This window comes from Argopecten irradians, chromosome 5, assembly GCF_041381155.1.
Source record: "Argopecten irradians isolate NY chromosome 5, Ai_NY, whole genome shotgun sequence".
In the NCBI taxonomy this organism is placed as follows: Eukaryota; Metazoa; Mollusca; class Bivalvia; order Pectinida; family Pectinidae; genus Argopecten; species Argopecten irradians.
The window spans coordinates 50048887-50076606 of record NC_091138.1 but is presented as its reverse complement, the minus strand read 5'-3'; the positions used below and the strand labels follow the sequence as shown (position 1 = coordinate 50076606).

General features: G+C 38.0%; 2 protein-coding genes across 7 annotated transcripts in view; one reads left to right on the top strand and one right to left on the bottom strand.

Moving 5' to 3' along the window:
* Nucleotides 1-4300, bottom strand: part of LOC138324139 (dynein regulatory complex subunit 3-like) — a 31913-nt gene extending 27613 nt beyond the window's left edge. Inside the window, exon 1 of one of the 2 annotated variants that reach the window (XM_069269224.1) lies at nucleotides 4213-4300. The gene's annotated coding sequence lies outside the window, so the exon portion shown is untranslated. The remainder of the gene's footprint in view (nucleotides 1-4212) is intronic. The other variant, XM_069269225.1, reaches the window with a different exon arrangement.
* Nucleotides 4301-4478: 178 nt separating this feature from the next.
* Nucleotides 4479-27720, top strand: part of LOC138324137 (TOM1-like protein 2) — a 134513-nt gene continuing 111271 nt past the window's right edge. For all 5 annotated transcript variants that reach the window (XM_069269221.1, XM_069269222.1, XM_069269220.1 and 2 more), the window contains exon 1: nucleotides 4479-4553. In XM_069269221.1, the coding sequence (XP_069125322.1) occupies nucleotides 4499-4553 (55 nt within the window). In that variant the 5' untranslated portion in view covers nucleotides 4479-4498. The remainder of the gene's footprint in view (nucleotides 4554-27720) is intronic.

Sequence of the window (27720 nt, the reverse complement as noted above, 5' to 3'; positions counted from 1 at the left end):
CGAGTTGTTTGGTGAGTCTTCCTGGCGAAGACTAAATAGACGTTGGAAAGATTGTAACAGTTGTGAATCACGTCTAATGACGACGAAGAAGAGCAATGTAGTCTAGCAGGACTGGCATAATGTAATGGCTCAGGTCAAAGAATTGTTAAAGTGAAATGCACCCAGAATTCCTAAAGAAGACTGCCCAGAGTATATCAATTCCATTAGCACAAATCTTCAACCAAACTCTGCGTGAGGGCATTATCCCTGAAGACTGGAAGCTTGCCCGAGTATGTGCCATGCATAAAAAAGGAGATAAAAAGGTAGCAGGAAACTACAGGCCAGTTAGCCTTACAACCGTTATATGTAAGGTTATGGAAACTATTGTTCGCGAGCACATCAATAACTATATGCGTTCAAATGAACTGTTTTCTTCGAGACAATATGGATTTATATCAGATCAATCTACTCACTGCAGCTATTGGAGGTGCTAGATAAATTGATGGCAGCTATGGACATGTAATTGGTTGTATATATATGGATATCAATAGGCTTTTGATACAGGGCCACACAGAAGATTGATAAATAAGTAAAATAAGAATAATAAAGATATCATATAACATTTCGGACCAAATCATCAACTGGATATCAAGTTTTTTAGAAGGGAGAGAACAACAAGTAACAACAAGGAGCCGCAAAGCTTGGCATTATCCCCCGCGCCCAGTTGTGTATGAAAGCTCAAACATAAAATAAATAAAGCTCATTGTAACTAAGAGTTTAAATTTTGACATTGTCATCCATGTAGGTTTAACTATTTGAACAGAGCTTAGTATTGTCCTTGAATAAATTCATACAACAATATATCCGCTCTCCAGTAACATGACATTTAAAAGTAACAGAAAAAGTATCGAAAATGAAAGGTTCCCATTAGCAAAAGGCACAACTAGAGCACTAGCCTAACATGTACAGAAAGTTGAATGGTTTCGATTATAGCCCGGAATAGAAAGGAAACTTTAATAATATGGTATTTTTTAATAAATTTCCATGGTAACAGAAAAAGTATTGAAAATGGAAGGTTCCCATTAGAAAAAGGCACAACTAGAGCACTAGCCTAACATGTACAGAAAGTTTCGTGTAGCCAAGTTGAACGGTTTTCGAGTTATAGCCCGGAATAGAAAGGAAACTTTAATAATATAGTATTTTTGAATAAGTTTCCATGGTAACAGAAAAAGTATCGAAAATGAAAGGTTCCCATTAGCAAAAGGCACAACTAGAGCACTAGCCTAACATGTACAGAAAGTTTCGTGTAGCCAAGTTGAACGGTTTTCGAGTTATAGCCCGGAATAGAAAGGAAACTTTAATAATATGGTATTTTTTAATAAGTTTCCATGGTAACAGAAAAAGTATTGAAAATGAAAGGTTCCCATTAGAAAAAGGCACAACTAGAGCACTAGCCTAACATGTACAGAAAGTTTCGTGTAGCCAAGTTGAACAGTTTTCGAGTTATAGCCCGGAATAGAAAGGAAACTTTAATAATATGGTATTTTTGAATAAGTTTCCATGGTAACAGAAAAAGTATCGAAAATGAAAGGTTCCCATTAGCAAAAGGCACAACTAGAGCACTAGCCTAACATGTACAGAAAGTTTCGTGTAGCCAAGTTGAACGGTTTAGGAGTTATAGCCCGGAAACGATACTCGGACGGACGCACGGACGGACGGACGGACGGATGGACAGAGCCCAAATCAATATCCCCCGCAAACGCGTTTCGCGGGGGATAATAAACTCCACAAAATCTGAATGGAAAGAGGTTACAACGGGTATCCCACAAGGGTCAGTCCTGGGACCATTATTATTTGTAATATTCGTAAACGATCTACCAGACATTGTAAAATCTGATATGTATCTTTTTGCTGATGATACCAATTTTTTTAGAGTAATTAAAGATATTGAAGAAAAATCAATATTACAAGATGATCTGAATACCATGGGAAGTTGGAGCGCCAAATGGTTATTGAAGATGCACCCAGTGAAATGTAAATATATGTCAGTTGGTTGAAACACAAAACAAAGAAATGGAACAGAAGCAACCTATCATTTACTTGGAAAGGATTTACAACTCACAGAAAAGAAAAATATATTGGAGTAATCAATGACCAGGAATTAACTAATGAAAATCACATAAGCGAAAATGTAAACAAAGTAAACCAGATTTTTGGACCTTTAAGGAGAACGTTTTACTTCATGAACCACAAAACTTTTCTTCCATTATATAAAAGCTTAGAATGAACACATCTTGATTATGCAAGCTCTGTGTGGTCACCAACTGGAATAAAAGATATCGATAAAATTGAATCTGTAAAGAGAAGAGCCACCGAAAGTCTACCAGGCATGAAAGCACTACCATATCAAGAAAGACTACAGAAGCTGAAACTACCTACTTTAACGTATAGAAGGATTCGACATGATTGAACTTTTTAAAATAACAAACAATATTTATGACAAGGAGTCTTGTAAATTCTTAAAACTTTGGAAAGATGTAGGATACAGACAGGGTAGTCGAGGTCACACCAAAATGATCTTCCCACATCAGTTTAAGACCAACAAAAGAGGAGACAGCTTTACCACCCGAACAGTTAAATAGTGGAATAGTGTAACAGAGGAAATTGTATCCAAACATAAACTCTTTTAAAAACAGACTTGATAAATTCTTAAGTAATCATGATGCTATTTATAACTATAAGCCAACCATGCCATAAGCGGAAAATGAACTGTAATGTAATTAACTTTTGTCATTAATTTGAGTCCAGTGTAGAGGAACATAATGCGTTCGTGTACTGGAAAACTACTATACTATACTATACTATAATATACTATACTATACTATACTATACTGGCAGGCGACCAGTTCTCGCCGAGTACCGATTCTCTCCATCGCATATGTATCTGTACGAATTCCACGCAAATTTAGTCAATAAAGCCTTCTTCTGATAGAAGACACTATCATGCTGATTTTCACAAAAAATGTCACAAATTCGTCTGTGATCATACTTGTACATATGCGATGGCGAGAATTGGTACCCGGCGAGAACTGGTCGCTTGCCAGTAGGCCTGCAGTAGTCCGCTAAACCTGCCTATATTATTAGGCTTTTTTTTTTTTTTTTTTTGCCTAATATATAGTCAGCTCGCGGTACCTCTTAAAAATGTGAAATCGTAGGCCAGATTTGGCCTACGCTACGTCAGCGGCATATTTCTAATATATCGTCCATGCAATGCCAGGAAAACGTACACATACCTTTATATTGGGATCTTATGTACTCCTTTGCCCCCATGTTACATCCCATTTATGAAATTAAACAACTGTGTACAATGAAATACTTCCGAGACCCTTCTATTTCACACATTTGTAATGGCCGCCGTATACACATTTAGTAGAGCAAACGGCAGCCAATCAACTTCGCTTCCGGTTTTATTTTTAAAAAAACCACGTGTAGTTGAAAGATAAACAAAATGCTAGCCAGTTAGAGTTTTTAAAGTAAAATCATGGTCGACATACACGACATGTTGTCAAATATTCAAATTGAACACGACTATTGCTGGTACCGCATCAACTTTCGCGATATTCACGTTGCATATACATGTAGCATATACACGGTAGAATTTTGTTTATCTTTCAACTACACGTGGATATTTAAAAATAAAACCGGAAGCGAAGTTGATTGGCTGCCGTTTGCTCTACTAAATGTGTATACGGCGGCCATTACAAATGTGTGAAATAGAAGGGTCTCGGAAGTATTTCATTGTACACAGTTGTTTAATTTCATAAATGGGATGTAACATGGGGGCAAAGGAGTACATAAGATCCCAATATAAATGTATGTGTACGTTTTCCTGGCATTGCATGGACGATATTAGAAAAATGCCGCTGACGTAGCGTAGGCCAAATCTGGCCTACGATTTCACATTTTTAAGAGGTACCGCGAGCTGACTATATATTAGGCAAAAAAAAAATTTAAAAAAAAGCCTAATAATATAGGCAGGTTTAGCGGACTAGGCCTGCAGGTCCAAAAAAAGAAACAATAATCCAATATGTGTGTTTTATATTTCCATTTTTCAACCCACTGTACGGGTCATCGTGAGGCAGCAATAACTATGCAAAATTTAAATCGAAGCATACATCACATTTGCCAATACTAACTTAAAGTCTTTTAGAGACATAACAAACTCGAACTTACCCTAAATTAACTTGTTTACATCGAGTGCCTCTTGTCAAGATGGACGCTGTTACCACAGAGATGTCAACTTCCGGATTTTCATTTCCGGCACAGGACAAAAAATATATATATATAAACATTCGTGGTAAATATATTTTATCTTTATTCATAAACCATTGACGCTTGCAATTGAAATATTTTTCAATATTAATATTTTCATTGTATTTTTTTCCTTATTTTACGACTTTTGGTATGTTTCTAAAAATAGAATACCTCGGGACAGTGACGTCATTTCATCCCTGACAAAATGGCCGCTATCTTCGGAGGAAATCCTCTGGTCACACAAATCGGCCAGAAGATAGGTAAGTTTGATCATATCACTGTTATTTGGAAGCTTTTGTAGCCAGTTATAACAATGAACTGTTCGATATGTAACCAAATGTTTAGTCACCATTTTGCAGTTTCACCCAAGGCCCCTCCCTAGGAGGAGACAGTGCTCTGTGCAAAACGAACGAAGTCTTACGAAGTCTTGAAAGTTATAATCAAAAGGCTCGTGTCAGTAAACTCGTTATATGTCTTACACAGGCGAGACAAAGTGATATGTTTTATTAATCTAGCAACATCTCTCTTGTACTGCAACAAATATAGGACTAACAATACATTTGTGATGTGAATCATTTAACAGCAAGAACTACTGTACAAAGTAGACTAAACGTTAGTAAAGTCTTCATTGTTGACATTTTGTATCATGTTTTGTTACAGAATCAAAATGATCTACTTCATGCTGTTTTGTTTTCTATATATCTAGAATGCAATATCTTTATGTTCCAACTATCATTAAATACATATATACTTCGCAGGTACATACACTGGTAAGCCCAAAATAGGTAAAATAACCGAAATTTGGTAATTTAACTGGGAAGTAGGTAAAAATTACCAATTTTCGGTTATTTTCCCAGTTGTACAGTTATTTTCCCAGTTGTAGAGTTAAATTACCAATGTCCAGTTAAATTCCCAATTTACCAGATAAATTCTCTATTTTTCTCAAGCCTTGCCCGGGGGCTATATTCTTCACCGGGAGGTGTGAAGACTCCCACTGTGAGACCATGCCTCGCTGGCACAGCAAATTTACCTGTGTCCGGTCAGCTAACTGGTCGGTCAACGTCCCAATATACTTACTGTGGGCATTTCTGGGCTACTATCTAGAAGCCATTTCTTGTATTTTATTACGTTTGTGATGATCACTGTGTTACTGTTTCAACAGTTTTAATAACGTAACATGCAGTTCTCGTTTCAGATATCGTAGGACCAGAGAAGATCGAGAAACTACCAAATTAACATCGTGATGCATAACTGTTGAAGAGATGAACATGATTAATTTTGAAACTATTTAAATTATACAACATACACTGTCTGTCTCTTGTTTATTTTTTACGAACAGCTGGTTGATCGTATAAATCCTTGCTAAAGTTTTTAGTTCTATTTCAGAGAAACGAAACATCGTGATGCATGACTGTTGAAGAGATGAACAGGATCGATTTTGAAATAAATCAAATTATTATCTCGCGAAGAAGTATTGTGTATTTTGAGAAAATAACAATAAAATTGCTTTGTTTTGTTTTGTTTTTAAATTAGTCACCGTAACCAGAAACTGATTGTCCAAAACATCGGCGGTCTACCATACTCCGTGCACATTTCAATGTCTAGAGATACTACACATGAATAGTTATTAGAATTGTTTGAAAATATTAGAATCTAGTCACTTTAAATCGTCACAATACATATTTAGTATGTTTGACTTTGAGATCATTAACCAATTAATCGGATAGCAGATACGTTGGCTTGCAATAATCGCATTGTGAGTAAACTCACTACGATACCAGACCCAAGCCATGGCTAGAAATATATAACAATACGATTGAAAATATCACTAACCTTGCAGAACCTTTTAGATTGTTAATTATGTAGTAATTAATTGCAAAACACTCATTATTAATATAGGTCAGTTAAGGCATCTAATAAATCCCGCATGTTTTGACTTTTTTTGCACACGGCCTGCAGCCGGGATATGGCGGTTCCTATTTAAGGAGCATAGCTAGATTTGCTTTCAGAGTTTCATATGCAATATTACAAGAAATATGAAGATTCCTTAAATTATTTGAATAATAGTTCTTTATTTAAGTCAATGTTTATTCAATGTCAAGAATGAAATTTTTTTTATTAAGTCGATTCAGACTCATTGTTGATGATATATGGATCGGGTTAAGCTAACCAGTCACTCATGATCACAGTTGGCCGACACGCACACACATACACTCTCTCCCTTAAAAATTTACAAGTAAAAGATCCAAAGAGCTTTCGTGGGTTACATTGGATAATGATTAAATTAGTGTTTCCCACAGCCCCGATTAGCATGGCACCGCGCCGTGCCCTTTTTACCTGACGCCATGCCCCTTTAACCTAACGCCCTGCCCCGTTTGTCCCCAGTACACTTTTACTAAACTACCAAAATACCAGGCAGTGGCTTGATAATTAAGTAAACAAAAGAGGTGTGACCACTCCCTGACCCCCTGACTAATACCCCAGTGGTCCTAATTAGCAGCCTTGGGCTATTTCCACCTTGGCTTGTGGTGTCACTTTCAGGTCTGTGTATTACATAAGCTGAAGTCTGAGCAGCCGATCGGCAGTCTAGAAAACAATCAGCTGACCTTTCAATAAGTTTTATGACTACAGATAGTGAGCATTACTTCAAAAACAAATACTGCTTACAACTGTAAATTATTAACTCACGTTTTTAATGTTAAATAGGCCTATCTATATCTGATGGATGTCACAAAATTTGCAATCGTAATGGCCGCCATTTTGGGTGTATTGTAAAAGTAGATCTGGAGGTATTGAATTTCAGGATTTTTACTAATATGTACATGTTTTTAAAAATGAAAACGGTATAATTTTTTTTAGAAATGTTTAATAATATTTTTTTAATAATAATAAAATTATTAATAGCAAAGTAATTAAAATAAATCAAATTAAAAAGAAATAATTAGCTCGCCTATTTGAAGAATAGGGGAAGCTAATGTTGTCACCCCGGCGTCGGCGTCAGCGTTGGCGTCCCATTTAACGTTAAAGTTTTTGAGCAAGTTTCTGTTTCATCAATTGTTTAAGCTTAACTCATCATAAATGTTTATGATTTTTTTTTCCTAATGTGTATGGATGCTGAACGTGATAATACAACCAATTTGGGGCCCTTTAGGGGGTTTTTGAGTCTGTTAATTTGTCATATTTCCATGTTAAAGTTTTTGAGCAAGTTTCTATTTTGTCAATTGTTTAAGCATAAGTCATCATAAATGTTAATGATTTTATTTTCCTAATGTGTATGGATGCTGAACGTGATAATACAACCAATTTGGGCCCCTTTAGGGTGTTTTTGAGTCTGTTAATTTGTCATAATTCCATGTTTAAATAGTAAATACTTTAACATCAACTTCTTCTGAATAGGCGATCTTTGCTGTTCTCCAACAGCTCTTGTTTTTTTTTCTCTATCAGATTAAATTAAAATATTTGGAATACTAATCTAATTATCTGTATTTTCTTAATTTAATGCTTGTAAATTTAGAATATTTTTTTAATTAATTATCCATTATAATGAAACATGTTATCTTATTCAATTCAATACAGTATTTTTAATATTTCAATAAAGATATATATTAAAATACAGGTAATTGGGTTGAATCAATGGAATACATTTTGCATTTTTCCCATTCTTTTAATTAATATAAATGAAATTTAGATCTTTCTTGTGAATCAATTATAGTCATGGTTATATATGATCGGCAGATAACTATTTCCAAAATCATTTTGTTCATTCAGAATAATTAAATAGATGTCCTGATATTACTTAGCAACTAAGAGAGTTTAAAGCATTTAAATGATATTAAGTTGAACCAGAATTACATAAACAACAAGACAGTTTTAAAGATTTTCCCTTGTATTGGAAGTCGTCGATATAACCTTTGTGCCCCTCTGATGGTTATTTATCGCGGTCAAAGTGCCCTTTTCAAAACCCAGCACCATGCCCTTTTTTTTCCTGTGGGAAACACTATAAATGCATGTCTATTATATTAAAATTGCCTGTTCGTTTCTAGTTAAAACGCTAAAATTTCCAGTCTTTAACATCTCTATAAAATATTACCGGTTGATATTTTTAGCCAGACAAGATTTTTTTCTTCAGAAATTTTGGAATTTAGTTTGTGACATACAACAGTACAAATGAGTCAGTTTATAATCACTTTTTATCATATTTTTAAACAAACTTTGTTCGGCTGTACTACGATCTGTATTCATAAATCTAAATGTAGTCTATATAACATCACTTAAATTTGACACTTCAAATAACAGCCCGTGGAATAAAAGCGATTAAAAATTAAAAAATATAAAATTCTACACATGAAAACTGAACGATTTCACTTTGGAGATAGGCATGCAGATCTGTATATGTACGTGTAACATTAATAGCATTAATTTAAAACAAGATATACATGGTAAAGAACGAAATATATATCTGTTACAAGTACTTATTGAGAAATGTGTTGGTAATTACGTATCAATATTTTTTATTTCCCCAGCTATGGGCTGTGGCCTGAGGTTATCTATGCCATGCACGAGCGGCTGTGGTCTGGCAAGGTGGTTCACATTTCGTTATATGAAATATTGTTGTGAACAACTTTTTCATGTATTACAGAAACATGACACAATAAAATCAATTATCTATTCATAACCTTTTCACAACATGGATTTCTATGTGTGAACAGAAACATATATACATATATATTTCTGGTGTGAACAAAAAAAAACCATGTACGTGTGACGGCCCGGCACCGCTTTGCAAGCTGACTACTTCAACACTAAATCTACACGACGGATGGTGATAAACGAAAGAAGAAGATGTATTCTGGGGAGTAATATTTGTACACGTACATATGCTCAGGCACTTACCTGTAGGTTGCAGTGACATGGATCAATTACTAATTAGCGTACCGGTGGCTGTCAATCAAACACTACAGGTGGGCTTTCCCTGCTATCAAGAGGTGCGACCCCCCATTGTCTTCGTAACGCTTTGCCCGCAGCCATGTACTTTCCTTAGTTAGCACAGGTGGAGATTTAGTTTACAATGGTTGTGATTTTTCCCGCGAGTTATTCCAAAGACGTAGACATAATATAACAGATATGTAGATATAATAACTTATCTGTCTCTGGTTATACACACTTTTGAAATTAAGACAACTCGCTACATATTTGGTAATATATTCTCATGATGTATGTATCGTCTTGTGTTGAAATTAATATTCTACATGAAACATGAACTTTTATTCAAGTGTACACAGAATGGTTTGGTATATCAAGCTTGAAAATGCGCCATTGGATAAAATTTAGAATAAAAGATGATAATGCAACTTTTTTCAGAACACAGCCCCAACCTATTGACCCGATTCGGGACCCCTGAATGACAACTCTACTCGGTTAGAGTGGTGATTTTCGGTGTCTGCCATCTAATATAAACTATCTGTTTGTAAATATTGATTTTGAAGGCACAAATACCTGTGTACATATCCGATACATGTTTAATATTATCCCCAATCACAAATATGAGTTTGGAATACATTATGTAATAAGGATTTATACCAAACATATATTGATGTACCTCTCGTTGATAAATGAACATCTCTGCGCGGTTACTGCATAATTATACACAATAAAATGTACATAATACTCCATGTACGTTGTATATCCGCCATGTTTGGAACCACATATACATGACTTTTATATCAAGGATGTATAAATGTTCTTGATTTTGTTACCTAAAACCCAACTCGGGATTGGTCAAACCCACTTAACAAAGTTCTGACTTTTTCACGAAACCTGCCCATACAATAAGTATGTTTCTAAACAGATTTTTTTTTGCATATATCTTAATGCATCTATTTATTGCATTATGTCTGAAATCGATCGTGGGATTTAATGCACATTAACCATACCATTGCTTATTTATCAGTATCTACTGCGATTTAGCGTACTTACAATATAAATAATGCAAGTGTCAGACAAAAACAAATGAGACTAAAGATGTCTATGTCTAATCCAAATAGTAGATTTCGAGAATCAAAATCAGAAAACTTTCGAATAGCCAATGTCGTGCTGCGTTAATTTCTATACCTGTATACTGCAGCTGACCATATCGTCCGTAGCTGGCGCTCACAGCTGTCTTCTGTCTCTCTCAGAGTGTCTTTTATCTTTTTCATCAGGACCCTTAATTTTAACCACTCAAAAAATTAAATCGTCTGGATAAAAACAAATTGCTGTTCAATACCTTCATATGTTCCTATCTAATATATATACAATATGGCAGTTAATAAGAACTACTGAGAACACACAATTTGTAACTTTTAGTAGTTCTACTTATATTTGAGTCGAGTTGTAACTGCATATAACTAATATAATTAATTTATACATATGAATGTCCAAATATTTTCAGATTTGATATTTAGGATTTTTGATACAAACTTTGTACAAATTATACGAGAAACTTATGTCATCGTTATATTTGGTATATAATCTGCGTCCCGATAATATAAAATCGGTCAGCGACTGTGCATTCCGATTTCAGTGTATATTGTATCCAATCAAATTACGAAGTGTACCTTGATTGGTATCTAATTGACTCCGCCCCTTGTCATCACTTCTCTCACCGAATCCTGGCAGCTACCCAACTTCAGGAATTGAAGAGTTTTACGTGCCGCCACGTGATCGTTTCGGGGCACGCGTACCCAACTTCAATGACAAGCGGCCTTATAATAATATGAGACGCCATTTCTTTTTTAGGAAGGGACATTTATTTGAGAGTTGAACACTGTTGGCAGGAAATATATACCTTTGCACCCTAAAGATATTTGGTATGGTCCAAGGCTAGCACGTTGGGTGGCACATTTGTGTTAGATAAATCATTGCTGTTTGACAAATTCGGACGTACATACTATTACTTACTCAAATCATGGATGTTACCTTTTGTAATCGCTGGTGCTTCAGAAGTTTAAGGGTCTATACAGGAGGTAATTAAAACATATTTGTGTAATCTTTTAACATTGTGAAGCATATGATGCTGGTCACCGTAAGTGCCGATATGCATGGCCAGTCTGAATCCTGTCGGCAAAGGTTTATTATCCCCCGCCCAACGAAGTTGGCGGGGGATATACAAATGGGTTCCGTCCGTCCATCCGTCTGTCCGTCCGTACGAATGGTTTCCGGAGCATAACTCTGAAACCAGTAGAGATATTTCCATACGAAACTTCATACACACATTGGTCTTATGGTCTAGTAGTACCTTTTGCTATTTTTAGGTTTTCATTTTTTGCATTTTTTCCGTAACCATGGAAACATTGCTGAAAATGTACCAGGTTTATGGTCTAGAAGTGCCTTTTGCTATTTTAAGGTTTTCACTTTTTGTACTTTTTTCTGTAACCATGGAAACATTGCTGAAAATGGCAGATTTTTGTGTAAGAATCGTTTCTGGAGCACAACTCTAAAACCAGCAGAGATATTTCCATGAAACTTCATAGACACATTGTTCTTATGGTCTAGTAGTGCCTTTTGCTATTTTTAGGTTTTCATTTTTTTCACTTTTTCCGTAACCATGGAAACATTGCTGAAAATGGCAGATTTTTGTGTAAGAATCGTTTCCGGAGCACAACTCTAAAACCAGCAGAGATATTTCCATGAAACTTCATAGACACATTGTTCTTATGGTCTAGTAGTGCCTTTTGCTATTTTTAGGTATTCATTTTTTGCACTTTTTCCGTAACCATGGAAACATTGCTGAAAATATCATATTTTTGTACCAGGTTCGTTTCCGCAGCATAACTGGAAAACCGGTTGAGATATATGTACGGAACTCCATAGGCAGATTAGTCTTATGGTCTAGTAGTGCCTTTTGCTATTTTAAGGTTTTCACTTTTTGTACTTTTTAGCTCACCTGGTCCGTCGGCGTCCGTCGTCCGTCTGTCCGTCAACATTTCCTTTAAATCGCTACTAGTCATTGAGTTCTGCATGGATTGTAACCAAATTTGGCCGCAAACATCCTTGGGGGAAGGGGAACAGAACTTGTATAAAGTTTGGCTCTGACCCCCCGGGGGCAGGAGGGGCGGGGCCCAATAGGGGAAATAGAGGTAAATCCTATAAATCGCTACTTGTCCTAGAGTTCTGCATGGATTGTAACCAAATTTGGCCACAGACATCCTTGGGGGAAGGGGAACAGAACTTATATAAAGTTTGGCTCTGACCCCCCGGGGGCAGGAGGGGCGGGGCCCAATAGGGGAAATAGAGGTAAATCCTATAAATCGCTACTTGTCCTAGAGTTCTGCATGGATTGCTACCAAATTTGGCCACAGACATCCTTGTGGGAAGGGGAACAGAACCTGTATAAAGTTTGGCTCTGACCCCCCCAGGGGCAGGAGGGGCGGGGCCCAATAGGGGAAATAGAGGTAAATCCTATAAATCGCTACTTGTCCTAGAGTTCTGCATGGATTGTTACCAAATTTGGCCACAAACATCCTTGGGGGAAGGGGAACAGAACCTGTATAAAGTTTGGCTCTGATCCCCGGGGGCAGGAGGGGCGGGGCCCAATAGGGGAAATAGAGGTAAATCCTCTAAATCGCTACTTGTCCTAGAGTTCGGCATGGATTGTTACCAAAATTTGCCACAAACATCCTTGGGGGAAGGGGTACAGAACTTGTATAAAGTTTGGCTCTGACCTCCGGGGGCAGGAGGGGCGGGGCCCAATAGGGGAAATAGAGGTAAATCCTATAAATCGCTACTTGTCCTAGAGTTCTGCATGGATTGTAACCAAATTTGGCCACAAACATCCTTGGGGGAAGGGGAACAGAACTTGTATAAAGTTTGACTCTGACCCCCGGGGGGCAGGAGGGGCGGGGCCTAATAGGGGAAATAGAGGTAAATCCTATAAATCGCTACTTGTCCTAGAGTTCTGCATGGATTGTAACCAAATTTGGCCACAAACATCCTTGGGGGAAGGGGAACAGAACTTCTATAAAGTTTGGCTCTGACCCCCTGGGGGCAGGAGGGGCGGGGCCCAATAGGGGAAATAGAGGTAAATCCTATAAATCGCTACTTGTCGTAGAGTTCTGCATGGATTGTTACCAAATTTGGCCACAGACATCCTTGGGGGAAGGGGAACAGAACTTATATAAAGGTTGGCTCTGACCCCCCGGGGGCAGGAGGGGCGGGGCCCAATAAGGGAAATAGAGGTAAATCCTATAAATCGCTCTTGTCCTAGAGTTCTGCATGGATTGTTACCAAATTTGGCCACAAACATCCTTGGGGGAAGGGGAACAGAACTTGTATAATGTTTGACTCTGATCCCCCGGGGGCAGGAGGGGCGGGGCCCAATAGGGGAAATAGAGGTAAATCCTATAAATCGCTACTTGTCCTAGAGTTCTGCATGGATTGTAACCAAATTTGGCCACAAACATTTTTGGGGGAAGGGGTACAGAACTTGTATAAAGTTTGGCTCTGACCCCCCGGGGGCAGGAGGGGCGGGGCCCAATAGGGGAAATAGAGGTAAATCCTATAAATCGCTACTTGTCCTAGGGTTCTGCATGGATTGTTACCACAATTGGCCACAAACATCCTTGGGGGAAGGGGAACAGAACTTGTAGAAAGTTTGGCTCTGACCCCCCGGGGGCAGGAGGGGCGGGGCCCAATAGGGGAAATAGAGGTAAGGTAGCAGTGTACAGTTAGACCGAATGGCCATGGGTGAGATTTTTATTAAGCAGAAAGCCCCTGTTTTATTATATGCATGAAAAATTAAAAAATGTATATGTGCTAAAATTGGTGAATTCAATCTAGAGACTTATATGCAGGCTTCACATTTGCATAAAGAAATTCAACAAAATGGGTTCGAGATTAATGGTTTAGGGGGTATCCGAATGTGCGTCTAAGACGGAAAAACTCAATTCTGTAGCAGCAGAAATTGATAGCCACGGTACGAGGTAAGATTGCTCAAAAGTTTAATAATATACCTATGTCGAAATAGGCTCAGTTCCGCTATCACGACAGTGATGCTTGGTTTTAAACTGTATTCAAGAAAAAAATTTCTAGTAGAGGGGGTGTAATTTTGGGTTGAAAATGCCAATTTTTTGCAATTTTTCAAAGAAAAAAATTTGGTTACCATGGTTTTTACAGGCTCACAAAACAACAAAATGCAGACCTCTCCAAAAATGAACTCTGCATGACAATTGCAAATGTTGTGTAGATTAAAAATATATATACTTTTATATAGGTGTTGTTTAAGGTTAAAAAACTGTGTGTACATGATTAAAGCCTGCACATTATTTTGCTGAATTTTTCAAATCTACTGTACACTGCTACCTTATAAGGGCCTGAAATTCTCAATTTTTGAAAAATGACCTTGATTATAATTGATTTTGCTTAATTTTCATTCATTTATCTTAGAAAACACAATAAAACAGTTTGAAACTGTGTAAATACATATATTTTTCATTTGTTACAACTAAAGGGAGGTAATTGGCTCAGTTTGCCATTCTGTAATTTGCTACCTAGGTATGGTATGATATGCTTGACTGTTAATTGATTAATCATTTTACACTTGAACAGCAAGCTGAAAACAGCTAACCGGGTGTCTCTCAGTCCATTTGATATGAATTCTTATTAATTTTGCTCTGCTAATTACCCGGTATCCATGGAAATTTACAGCAAAAGTGCTAATTTTGGGATTTTTTTCATTGATTTCTCAGTTTTCATATAATTAAGGCTATATTATGTATTTTTTGTACTAGAATGAGTGTTCGGCTAAGCCGGTATTGTCAATTATTGCCATTATCTTAAGATAAGAGGGAAAAGGGGCTTTTTTTCAATAAAATGGGAATAACGTACAGTTTTATATGATTACATGTAATATTCTGTATTTCAAGGGTGTGATCACAATATTTTGATGTAATATGCAGGAAATTATGACATTTTGAATGTCATGTTAAGATTTATCTATCAGAATAAGTGCATTTAGTGCTAAGGTAAATTAGAATAGGATTTGTATTGTCAGAAATAATAACACTAAGTATTTATGACGTCATTTGCACATATAATGATGACGTCACCATTATTATGACGTCATGGCAACTATGACGTCACAGAACAGGGTCAGATTTCATAGCAACCCGGTATTTTTCACTTCTCTGCATAGAGAAAAACTCCAAATACCATATCAAATTTTCAGAATAATTTTATTTCAGAAAACAGCATTGTTATTTAACTTTCATTTTTTCAAATTACCTCCCCTTGTTACTTGTATTGGAGGAACACGGGTGAAAATATACCTTATGGGGAAATTGGCATTACTCGGTGACTATTAGAGATACACAGTAGCCGGATAGGTCATTTTGTTCGTCACAACCTTGTTTAGACATAATTTGGGTTTTCAGAAAACTTGAAAATACAAAACATGCTGTATAAGGTAGCAGTGTACAGTTAGACCGAATGGCCATGGGTGAGATTTTTACTAAGCAGAAAGCCCCTGTTTTATTATATGCATGAAAAATTAAAAAATGTATATGTGCTAAAATTGGTGAATTCAATCTAGAGACTTATATGCAGGCTTCACATTTGCATAAAGAAATTCAACAAAATGGGTTCGAGATTAATGGTTTAGGGGGTATCCGAATGTGCGTCTAAGACGGAAAAACTCAATTCTGTAGCAGCAGAAATTGATGGCCACGGTACGAGGTAAGATTGCTCAAAAGTTTAATAATATACCTATGTCGAAATAGGCTCAGTTCCGCTATCACGACAGTGATGCTTGGTTTTAAACTGTATTCAAGAAAAAAATTTCTAGTAGAGGGGGTGTAATTTTGGGTTGAAAATGCCAATTTTTTGCAATTTTTTAAAGAAAAAAATTTGGTTACCATGGTTTTTACAGGCTCACAAAGCAACAAAATGCAGACCTCTCCAAAAATGAACTCTGCATGACAATTGCAAATGTTGTGTAGATTAAAAATATATATACTTTTATATAGGTGTTGTTTAAGGTTAAAAAACTGTGTGTACATGATTAAAGCCTGCACATTATTTTGCTGAATTTTTCAAATCTACTGTACACTGCTACCTAAATACTATAAATCGCTCTTGTCCTAGAGTTCTGCATGGATTGTAACCAAATTTGGCCACAAACATTTTTAGGGGAAGGGGAACAGAACTTGAATAAAGTTTGGCTCTAACACCCCGGGGGCAGGAGGAGCGGGGCCCAATAGGGGAAATAGAGGTAAATCCTATAAATCCCTACTTGTCCTAGAGTTCTGCATGGATTGTTACCAAATTTGGCCACAGACATCCTTGTGGGAAGGGGAACAGAACCTGTATAAAGTTTGGCTCTGACCCTCCCAGGGGCAGGAGGGGCGGGGCCCAATAGGGGAAATAGAGGTAAATCCTATAAATCGCTACTTGTCCTGGAGTTCTGCATGGATTGTTACCAAAATTGGCCACAGACATCCTTGGGGGAAGGGGAACAGAACTTGTATAAAGTTTGGCTCTGACCCCCCGGGGGCAGGAGGGGCGGGGCCCAATAGGGGAAATAGAGGTAAATCCTATAAATCGCTACTTGTCCTAGAGTTCTGCATGGATTGTAACCAAATTTGGCCACAAACATCCTTGGGGGAAGGGGAACAGAACTTGTATAAAGTTTGGCTCTGACCCCCCGGGGGCAGGAGGGGCGAGCCAAATAAGGGAAATAGAGGTAAATCCTATAAATCGCTCTTGTCGTAGAGTTCTGCATGGATTGTTACCAAATTTGGCCACAAACATCCTTGGGGGAAGGGGAACAGAACTTGTATAAAGTTTGGCTCTGACCCCCCGGGGGCAGTAGGGGCGGGGCCCAATAGGGGAAATAGAGGTAAATCCTATAAATCGCTACTTGTCCTAGAGTTCTGCATGGATTGTTACCAAATTTGGCCACAAACATCCTTGGGGGAAGGGGAACAGAACTTGTATAAAGTTTGACTCTGACCCCCCGGGGGCAGTAGGGGCGGGGCCCAATAGGGGAAATAGAGGTAAATCCTATAAATCGCTACTTGTCCTAGAGTTCTGCATGGATTGTAACGAAATTTGGCCACAAACATTTTTGGGGGAAGGGGAACAGAACTTGTATAAAGTTTGGCTCTGACCCCCCCCCCCCCCCCCCCCCCCCCCCCCCTGGCCCCCCCCCCCCCCCCCGGGGGCAGGAGGGGCGGGGTCCAATAGGGGAAATAGAGGTAAATCTATAAATCTGTCCTAGAGTTCTGCATGGATTGTAACCAAATTTGGCCACAAACATCCTTGGGGGAAGGGGAACAGAACTTGAATAAAGTTTGGCTCTGACCCCCGGGGGCAGGAGGGGTGGGGCCTAATAGGGGAAATTGAGGTAAATCTTATAAATTGCTACTTGTCCTAGAGTTCTGCATAGATTGTGGCCAAATTTGGCCACAAACATCCATGGGGGAAGGGGAACAGAACTTCTATAAATGTTGGCTCTGACCCCCTGGGGGCAGTATGGGTAGGGCCCAGTAGGGGAATTTGAGGTAAATATTCGAATTCCTTCAGAAAAGGAGCAATGAACCTGTATTTAGAACATTACTTGGCATTACAAACCAGGTGAGCGATACAGGCCCTCTGGGCCTCTTGTTTTCTGTAACGATGGAAACATTGCTGAAAATGGCAGATTTTTGTGTAAGAATCGTTTCTGGAGCACAAATCTAAAACCGGCAGAGATATTTCCATGAAACTTCATAGACACATTGTTCTTATGGTCTAGTAGTGCCTTTTGCTAGTTTTAGGTATTCACTTTTTGTGTTTTTTTCTGTAACCATAGAAACATTGCTGAAAATATCATATTTTTGTAGCAGGTTCATTTCCGGAGCATAACTCTAAAACCAGCAGAGATATTTCCACGAAACTTCATAGACACATTCTTTTTATGGTCTAGTAGTACCTTTTGCTATTTTTAGATTTTCATTTTTTGCACTTTTTACGTTACCATGGAAACATTGCTGAAAATATCATGGTAAATGGTAAATGTTACTTTGCAAAACTCCACCCATCTTTGTGTATATAGTCTAATATTAATGTCAAGGCTGTATACCTGATTCAACAATTGCAGCCCCGCTCTACTTGAATTATACTCCATCTTTCTTTAGCTCAACTTCCTTTTCCCTGTTTTTTTTCATACACATAAGTCTCCACAATCAAACTTACTTCAGCTTTGATATCTCCATTGACGGGGGATCTGAATGACTATGTCCTTGTATTAGACATTGTAAATATAAGATAAATATTGAATTACTATTATAATAGTTTTCTTCTCCACTGGTCCTACGATATCTGAAATAGAACTAAAAAATCTTTAGCAAAGATTTATGCGATCAACCAGCTGTTCGTAAAAAAATAAACAAGAGACAGACAGTGTATCATAATTTAATAGTTTCAAAATTAATCATGTTCATCTCTTCAACAGTTATGCATCACGATGTTAATTTGGTAGTTTCTCCGATCTTCTCTGGTGCTACAATTAATTACTACATAATTAACAATCTGAAAGGTTCTGCAAGGTTAGTGATATTTTCAATCGTATTGTTATATATTTCTAGCCATGGCTTGGGTCTGGTATCGTAGTGAGTTTACTCACAATGCGATTATTGCAAGCCAACGTATCTGCTATCCGATTAATTGGTTAATGATCTCAAAGTCAAACATACTAAATACGTATTGCGACGATTTAAAGTGACTAGATTCTAATCTTTTCAAACACTAATAATAACTATTCATGTGTATTATCTCTAGACATTGAAATGTGCACAGAGTACGGTGGACCGCCAATGTTTTGGACAATCAGTTTCTGGTTACGGTGACTAATTTAAAAACAAAACAAAACAAAGCGATTTTATTGTTATTTCCTCAAAATACGCAATACTTCTTCGCGAGATAATAATTTGATTTATTTCAAAATCGATCCTGTTCATCTCTTCTACAGTCATACATCACGATGTTTCGTTTCTCTGAAATAGAACTAAAAACTTAAGCAAGGATTTATACGATCAACCAGCTGTTCGTAAAAAATAAACAAGAGACAGACAGTGTATGTTGTATAATTTAATAGTTTCAAAATTAATCCCGTTCATCTCTTCAACAGTTATGCATCACAATGTTAATTTGGTAGTTTCTTCGATCTTCTCTGGTTCTACAATATCTGAAACGAGAACTGCATGTTACGTTATTAAAACTGTTGAAACAGTAACACACATCACAAACGTGATAAAATACAGGAAATGGCTTCTAGATAGTAGCCCAGAAATGCCCACAGTAAGTATATTGGGACGTTGACCGACCAGTTAGCCGACCGGACACAGGTAAATTTGCTGTGCCAGCGAGGCATGGTCTCACAGCGGGAGTCTTCACACCTCCCGATGAAGAATATAGCCTCCGGGCAAGGTTTGAGAAAAATAGGGAATTTATCTGGTAAATTGGGAATTTAACTGGACATTGGTAATTTAACTCTACAACTGGGAAAATAACTGTACAACTGGGAAAATAACCGAAAATTGGTAATTTTTACCTATTTCCCAGTTAAATTACCAAATTTCGGTTATTTTACCTATTTTGGGCTTACCAGTGATACATGCCATATTTTTCTAGGGGTTGTAAGGGAGATTGATAACCATTTTAAGGGATTTTGGTCTCAAAAGAGGGAGGTATACGCGCGACATATGTATGAATAAATTAAATATCTGCTTTTTTATGATGAAATTCTGCATTCATATTGAATTTTGTTGAATTAAAGGAATGTGTGGTTTTGCAAAAGTAGTCACTTCCCTATATACACCCAGTTCTGGAGCAGTTTTATTTTTCGAAATATTAGACTGGGAATTTAATTATTAGGGCCCCGCATCGAGATGCGGGTGCCCTATAGTAATCAGGTTGTCCGTCTGTCCGTCCGTCCGTCTGTCAGTTTTTTTTTTCTTTTGCACATTAATGATGGAAGGGAGTGGAGTATTTTCCCCATATTTTACATGATGATTCCCCATCCATCCTAGATCTGCTTGGTAATTTTTCAGGCTGAAATTAAATTAAAAAATCGGCCATCTTGGATTTTAACATTTAAAAAAACCACAATGTTGTTGCTCTTAACTGATAAACATTTTGTTATAACATTATGATGCAAAGTTGTTCAGAATTAAACAAGGAGTTGACTGTCCAAAGGTAAGGTCATGGGCCAAGGTTACTAAGTCAAAGGTCAAGGTCAAATTTATTTGAGTTAATTGTATGCTCTTAATGTAATGTTAGCTTGGAATCAGGATTTAAGTTAAATACTTGGAAGACTTTTTCCAAAGAATTATAATAATGTACCATCATCGGTTTCCCAATTAATGTTGACATTAATTATTTATTAGCAACATATAGCTAACACGGAAGAATTCGTTGTCAAAATACTACTTTTCCACTTAAGCACGTCAGACACATAGCGGGGCCCTTTCTGACGTGTCAGTGTTCTAGTCTTTCACAATAACGGAATTAACTTAGATAAAGTTCTTAAATTTACAAGCACTAAATTAAAAAAACCCACAATCGTTACAGTAGTATTCAAAATGTAATTTAATCTGAGAGAGAAAAAAAGTAAATTTCTTTTTAATTCTTAGCTCACCTGGCCCAAAGGGCTGGTGAGCTTATGTCATGGCGCGGTGTCCGTCGTCCATCCGTCCGTCCGTCCGTCAGTCCGTCCGTCAACATTTCCTTTAAATCGATTGTAACCAAATTTGGCCACAAACATCCTTGGGGGAGGGGAAACAGAACTTGTATAAATTTTGGCTCTGGTCCCCCAGGGGCAGGAGGGGCGGGGCCCAATAGGGGTAATAGAGGTAAATCCTTTAAATCGCTACTTGTCCTAGAGTTCTGCATGGATTGTAACCAAAATTAGCCACAAACATCCTTGGGGGAAGGGGAACAGAACTTGTATAAATTTTGGCTCTGATCCCCCGGGGGCAGGAGGGGCGGAGCCCCTCAGGGGAAATAGAGGTAAATCCTTTAAATCGCTACAAGTCATGGAGTTCTGAATGGAATGTAACCAAATTTGGTCACAAACATCCTTGGGGGAAGGGGAACAGAACTTGTATAAATTTTGGCTCTGACCCCCCGGGGGCAGGAGGGGCGGGGCCCAATAGGGGTAATAGAGGTAAATCCTTTAAATCGCTACCTGTCATAGAGCTCTGAATTGAATGTAACCAAATTTGGCCACAAACATCCTTTGGGGAAGGGGAACAGAACTTGTATAAATTTTGGCTCTGGTCCCCCGGGACAGGAGGTGCGGGGCCCAATAGGGGAAATAGAGGTAAATCCTTTAAATCGCTACTAGTCATAGAGTTCTACATGAATTGTAACCAAATTTGGCCACAAACATCCTTGGGGGAAGGGGAACAGAACTTGTATAAATTTTGGCTCTGACACCCCATGGGCAGGAGAGGTGGGTCCAATATAGAGGAAATAGAGGTAAATCCTTAAATCACTACTAGTCATAGAGTTCTGCATGGAATGTAACCAAATTTGGCCTCAAACATCCTTTTTGGAAGGGGAACAGAACTTGTACAAATTTTGGCTCTGGCCTCCCGGGGGCTGGACGGGTGGTCCCAATAGGGGAAATAGAGGTAAATCCTATTAATCGCTACTTGTCCTAGAGTTTTGCTTGGATAGTGATCAAATTTGGCCATAAAAATCCTTGGGGGAAGGGGAACAGAACTTGTATATATTTTGGCTCTGACCACCGGGGGCAGGAGGGGCGGGGCCCAATAGGGGAAATAGAGGTTAATCCTTTAAATCGCTACTAGTCATAGAGTTCTGAATGGAATGTAACCAAAATTGGCCACAAACATCCTTGGGGGAAGGGGAACAGAGTTTGTATAAATTTTGGCTCTGGTCCCCCGGGGGCAGGATGGGCGGGGCCCAATAGGGGAAATTTTTTGATGTAATATAAATTATGACCTTTAAATCGCTACATTGTGCTAAGTAGAGGATTTGTATTGTCTGCACTAAGTGGATTGTAAATGATGACGTCACCAATTTGGCATGGTAACTATGACACAAACAGGGTCAGATTTCATAGCAACCCGGTAGAGAGGGAAAACTCCAAAACCATATCAAATTTTCAGAATAATTTTATTTCAGAAAACAGCATTGTTATTTAACTTTCATTTTTTCAAATTACCTCCCCTTGTTACTTGTATTGGAGGAACACTGGTGAAAATATACCTTATGGGGAAATTGGCATTACTCGGTGACTATTAGAGATACACAGTAGCCGGATAGGTCATTTTGTTCGTCACAACCTTGTTTAGACATAATTTGGGTTTTCGGAAAATTTGAAAATACAAAACATGCTGTATAAGGTAGCAGTGTACAGTTAGACCGAATGGCCATGGGTGAGATTTTTATTAAGCAGAAAGCCCCTGTTTTATTATATGCATGAAAAATTAAAAAATGTATATGTGCTAAAACTGGTGAATTCAATCTAGAGACTTATATGCAGGCTTCACATTTGCATAAAGAAATTCAACAAAATGGGTTCGAGATTAATGGTTTAAAGGGTATCCGAATGTGCGTCTAAGACGGAAAAAACTCAATACTGTAGCAGCAAAAATTGATAGCTGCGGTACGAGGTAAAATTGCTCAAAAGTTTAATGTTATACCTATGTCGAAATAGGCTCAGTTCCGCTATCACGACAGTGATGCTTGGTTTTAAACTGTATTCAAGAAAAAAATTTCTAGTAGAGGGGGTGTAATTTTGGGTTGAAAATGCCAATTTTTTGCAATTTTTTAAAGAAAAAAATTTGGTTACCATGGTTTTTACAGGCTCACAAAGCAACAAAATGCAGACCTCTCCAAAAATGAACTCTGCATGACAATTGCAAATGTTGTGTAGATTAAAAATATATATACTTTTATATAGGTGTTGTTTAAGGTTAAAAAACTGTGTGTACATGATTAAAGCCTGCACATTATTTTGCTGAATTTTTCAAATCTACTGTACACTGCTACCTAAATACTATAAATCGCTCTTGTCCTAGAGTTCTGCATGGATTGTAACCAAATTTGGCCACAAACATTTTTAGGGGAAGGGGAACAGAACTTGAAAAAAGTTTGGCTCTAACACCCCGGGGGCAGGAGGAGCGGGGCCCAATAGGGGAAATAGAGGTAAATCCTATAAATCCCTACTTGTCCTAGAGTTCTGCATGGATTGTTACCAAATTTGGCCACAGACATCCTTGTGGGAAGGGGAACAGAACCTGTATAAAGTTTGGCTCTGACCCTCCCAGGGGCAGGAGGGGCGGGGCCCAATAGGGGAAATAGAGGTAAATCCTATAAATCGCTACTTGTCCTAGAGTTCTGCATGGATTGTTACCAAATTTGGCCACAAACATCCTTGGGGGAAGGGGAACAGAACTTGTATAAATTTTGGCTCTGACCCCCCGGGGGCAGGAGGGGCGGGGCCCAATAGGGGAAATAGAGGTAAATCCTATAAATCGCTACTTGTCCTAGAGTTCTGCATGGGTTGTAACCAAATTTGGCCACAAACATCCTTGGGGGAAGGGGAACAGAACTTGTATAAAGTTTGGCTCTGACCCCCCGGGGGCAGGAGGGGCGAGCCAAATAAGGGAAATAGAGGTAAATCCTATAAATCGCTCTTGTCGTAGAGTTCTGCATGGATTGTTACCAAATTTGGCCACAAACATCCTTGGGGGAAGGGGAACAGAACTTGTATAAATTTTGGCTCTGACCCCCCGGGGGCAGGAGGGGCGGGGCCCAATAGGGGAAATAGAGGTAAATCCTATAAATCGCTCTTGTCCTAGAGTTCTGCATGGATTGTTACCAAATTTGGCCACAAACATCCTTGGGGGAAGGGGAACAGAACTTGTATAAAGTTTGACTCTGACCCCCCGGGGGCAGTAGGGGGCGGGGCCCAATAGGGGAAATAGAGGTAAATCCTATAAATCGCTACTTGTCCTAGAGTTCTGCATGGATTGTAACGAAATTTGGCCACAAACATTTTTGGGGGAAGGGGAACAGAACTTGTATAAAGTTTGGCTCTGACCCCCCCCCCCCGGGGGCAGGAGGGGCGGGGTCCAATAGGGGAAATAGAGGTAAATCTATAAATCTGTCCTAGAGTTCTGCATGGATTGTAACCAAATTTGGCCACAAACATCCTTGGGGGAAGGGGAACAGAACTTGAATAAAGTTTGGCTCTGACCCCCCGGGGGCAGGAGGGGTGGGGCCTAATAGGGGAAATAGAGGTAAATCTTATAAATTGCTACTTGTCCTAGAGTTCTGCATAGATTGTGGCCAAATTTGGCCACAAACATCCATGGGGGAAGGGGAACAGAACTTCTATAAATGTTGGCTCTGACCCCCTGGGGGCAGTATGGGTAGGGCCCAGTAGGGGAATTTGAGGTAAATATTCGAATTCCTTCAGAAAAGGAGCAATGAACCTGTATTTAGAACATTACTTGGCATTACAAACCAGGTGAGCGATACAGGCCCTCTGGGCCTCTTGTTTTCTGTAACGATGGAAACATTGCTGAAAATGGCAGATTTTTGTGTAAGAATCGTTTCTGGAGCACAAATCTAAAACCGGCAGAGATATTTCCATGAAACTTCATAGACACATTGTTCTTATGGTCTAGTAGTGCCTTTTGCTAGTTTTAGGTATTCACTTTTTGTGCTTTTTTTCTGTAACCATAGAAACATTGCTGAAAATATCATATTTTTTTTGTAGCAGGTTCATTTCCGGAGCATAACTCTAAAACCAGCAGAGATATTTCCACGAAACTTCATAGACACATTCTTTTTATGGTCTAGTAGTACCTTTTGCTATTTTTAGGTTTTCATTTTTTGCACTTTTTACGTTACCATGGAAACATTGCTGAAAATATCATGGTAAATGGTAAATGTTACTTTGCAAAACTCCACCCATCTTTGTGTATATAGTCTAATATTAATGTCAAGGCTGTATACCTGATTCAACAATTGCAGCCCCGCTCTACTTGAATTATACTCCCATCTTTCTTTAGCTCAACTTCCTTTTCCCTGTTTTTTTTCATACACATAAGTCTCCACAATCAAACTTACTTCAGCTTTGATATCTCCATTGACGGGGGATCTGAATGACTATGTCCTTGTATTAGACATTGTAAATATAAGATAAATATTGAATTACTATTATAATAGTTTTCTTCTCCACTGGTCCTACGATATCTGAAATAGAACTAAAAAATCTTTAGCAAAGATTTATGCGATCAACCAGCTGTTCGTAAAAAAATAAACAAGAGACAGACAGTGTATCATAATTTAATAGTTTCAAAATTAATCATGTTCATCTCTTCAACAGTTATGCATCACGATGTTAATTTGGTAGTTTCTCCGATCTTCTCTGGTGCTACAATTAATTACTACATAATTAACAATCTGAAAGGTTCTGCAAGGTTAGTGATATTTTCAATCGTATTGTTATATATTTCTAGCCATGGCTTGGGTCTGGTATCGTAGTGAGTTTACTCACAATGCGATTATTGCAAGCCAACGTATCTGCTATCCGATTAATTGGTTAATGATCTCAAAGTCAAACATACTAAATACGTATTGCGACGATTTAAAGTGACTAGATTCTAATCTTTTCAAACACTAATAATAACTATTCATGTGTATTATCTCTAGACATTGAAATGTGCACAGAGTACGGTGGACCGCCAATGTTTTGGACAATCAGTTTCTGGTTACGGTGACTAATTTAAAAACAAAACAAAACAAAGCGATTTTATTGTTATTTCCTCAAAATACGCAATACTTCTTCGCGAGATAATAATTTGATTTATTTCAAAATCGATCCTGTTCATCTCTTCTACAGTCATACATCACGATGTTTCGTTTCTCTGAAATAGAACTAAAAAACTTAAGCAAGGATTTATACGATCAACCAGCTGTTCGTAAAAAATAAACAAGAGACATACAGTGTATGTTGTATAATTTAATAGTTTCAAAATTAATCCCGTTCATCTCTTCAACAGTTATGCATCACAATGTTAATTTGGTAGTTTCTTCGATCTTCTCTGGTTCTACAATATCTGAAACGAGAACTGCATGTTACGTTATTAAAACTGTTGAAACAGTAACACACATCACAAACGTGATAAAATACAGGAAATGGCTTCTAGATAGTAGCCCAGAAATGCCCACAGTAAGTATATTGGGACGTTGACCGACCAGTTAGCCGACCGGACACAGGTAAATTTGCTGTGCCAGCGAGGCATGGTCTCACAGCGGGAGTCTTCACACCTCCCGATGAAGAATATAGCCTCCGGGCAAGGTTTGAGAAAAATAGGGAATTTATCTGGTAAATTGGGAATTTAACTGGACATTGGTAATTTAACTCTACAACTGGGAAAATAACTGTACAACTGGGAAAATAACCGAAAATTGGTAATTTTTACCTATTTCCCAGTTAAATTACCAAATTTCGGTTATTTTACCTATTTTGGGCTTACCAGTGATACATGCCATATTTTTCTAGGGGTTGTAAGGGAGATTGATAACCATTTTAAGGGATTTTGGTCTCAAAAGAGGGAGGTATACGCGCGACATATGTATGAATAAATTAAATATCTGCTTTTTTATGATGAAATTCTGCATTCATATTGAATTTTGTTGAATTAAAGGAATGTGTGGTTTTGCAAAAGTAGTCACTTCCCTATATACACCCAGTTCTGGAGCAGTTTTATTTTTCGAAATATTAGACTGGGAATTTAATTATTAGGGCCCCGCATCGAGATGCGGGTGCCCTATAGTAATCAGGTTGTCCGTCTGTCCGTCCGTCCGTCTGTCAGTTTTTTTTCTTTTGCACATTAATGATGGAAGGGAGTGGAGTATTTTCCCCATATTTTACATGATGATTCCCCATCCATCCTAGATCTGCTTGGTAATTTTTCAGGCTGAAATTAAATTAAAAAATCGGCCATCTTGGATTTTAACATTTAAAAAAACCACAATGTTGTTGCTCTTAACTGATAAACATTTTGTTATAACATTATGATGCAAAGTTGTTCAGAATTAAACAAGGAGTTGACTGTCCAAAGGTAAGGTCATGGGCCAAGGTTACTAAGTCAAAGGTCAAGGTCAAATTTATTTGAGTTAATTGTATGCTCTTAATGTAATGTTAGCTTGGAATCAGGATTTAAGTTAAATACTTGGAAGACTTTTTCCAAAGAATTATAATAATGTACCATCATCGGTTTCCCAATTAATGTTGACATTAATTATTTATTAGCAACATATAGCTAACACGGAAGAATTCGTTGTCAAAATACTACTTTTCCACTTAAGCACGTCAGACACATAGCGGGGCCCTTTCTGACGTGTCAGTGTTCTAGTCTTTCACAA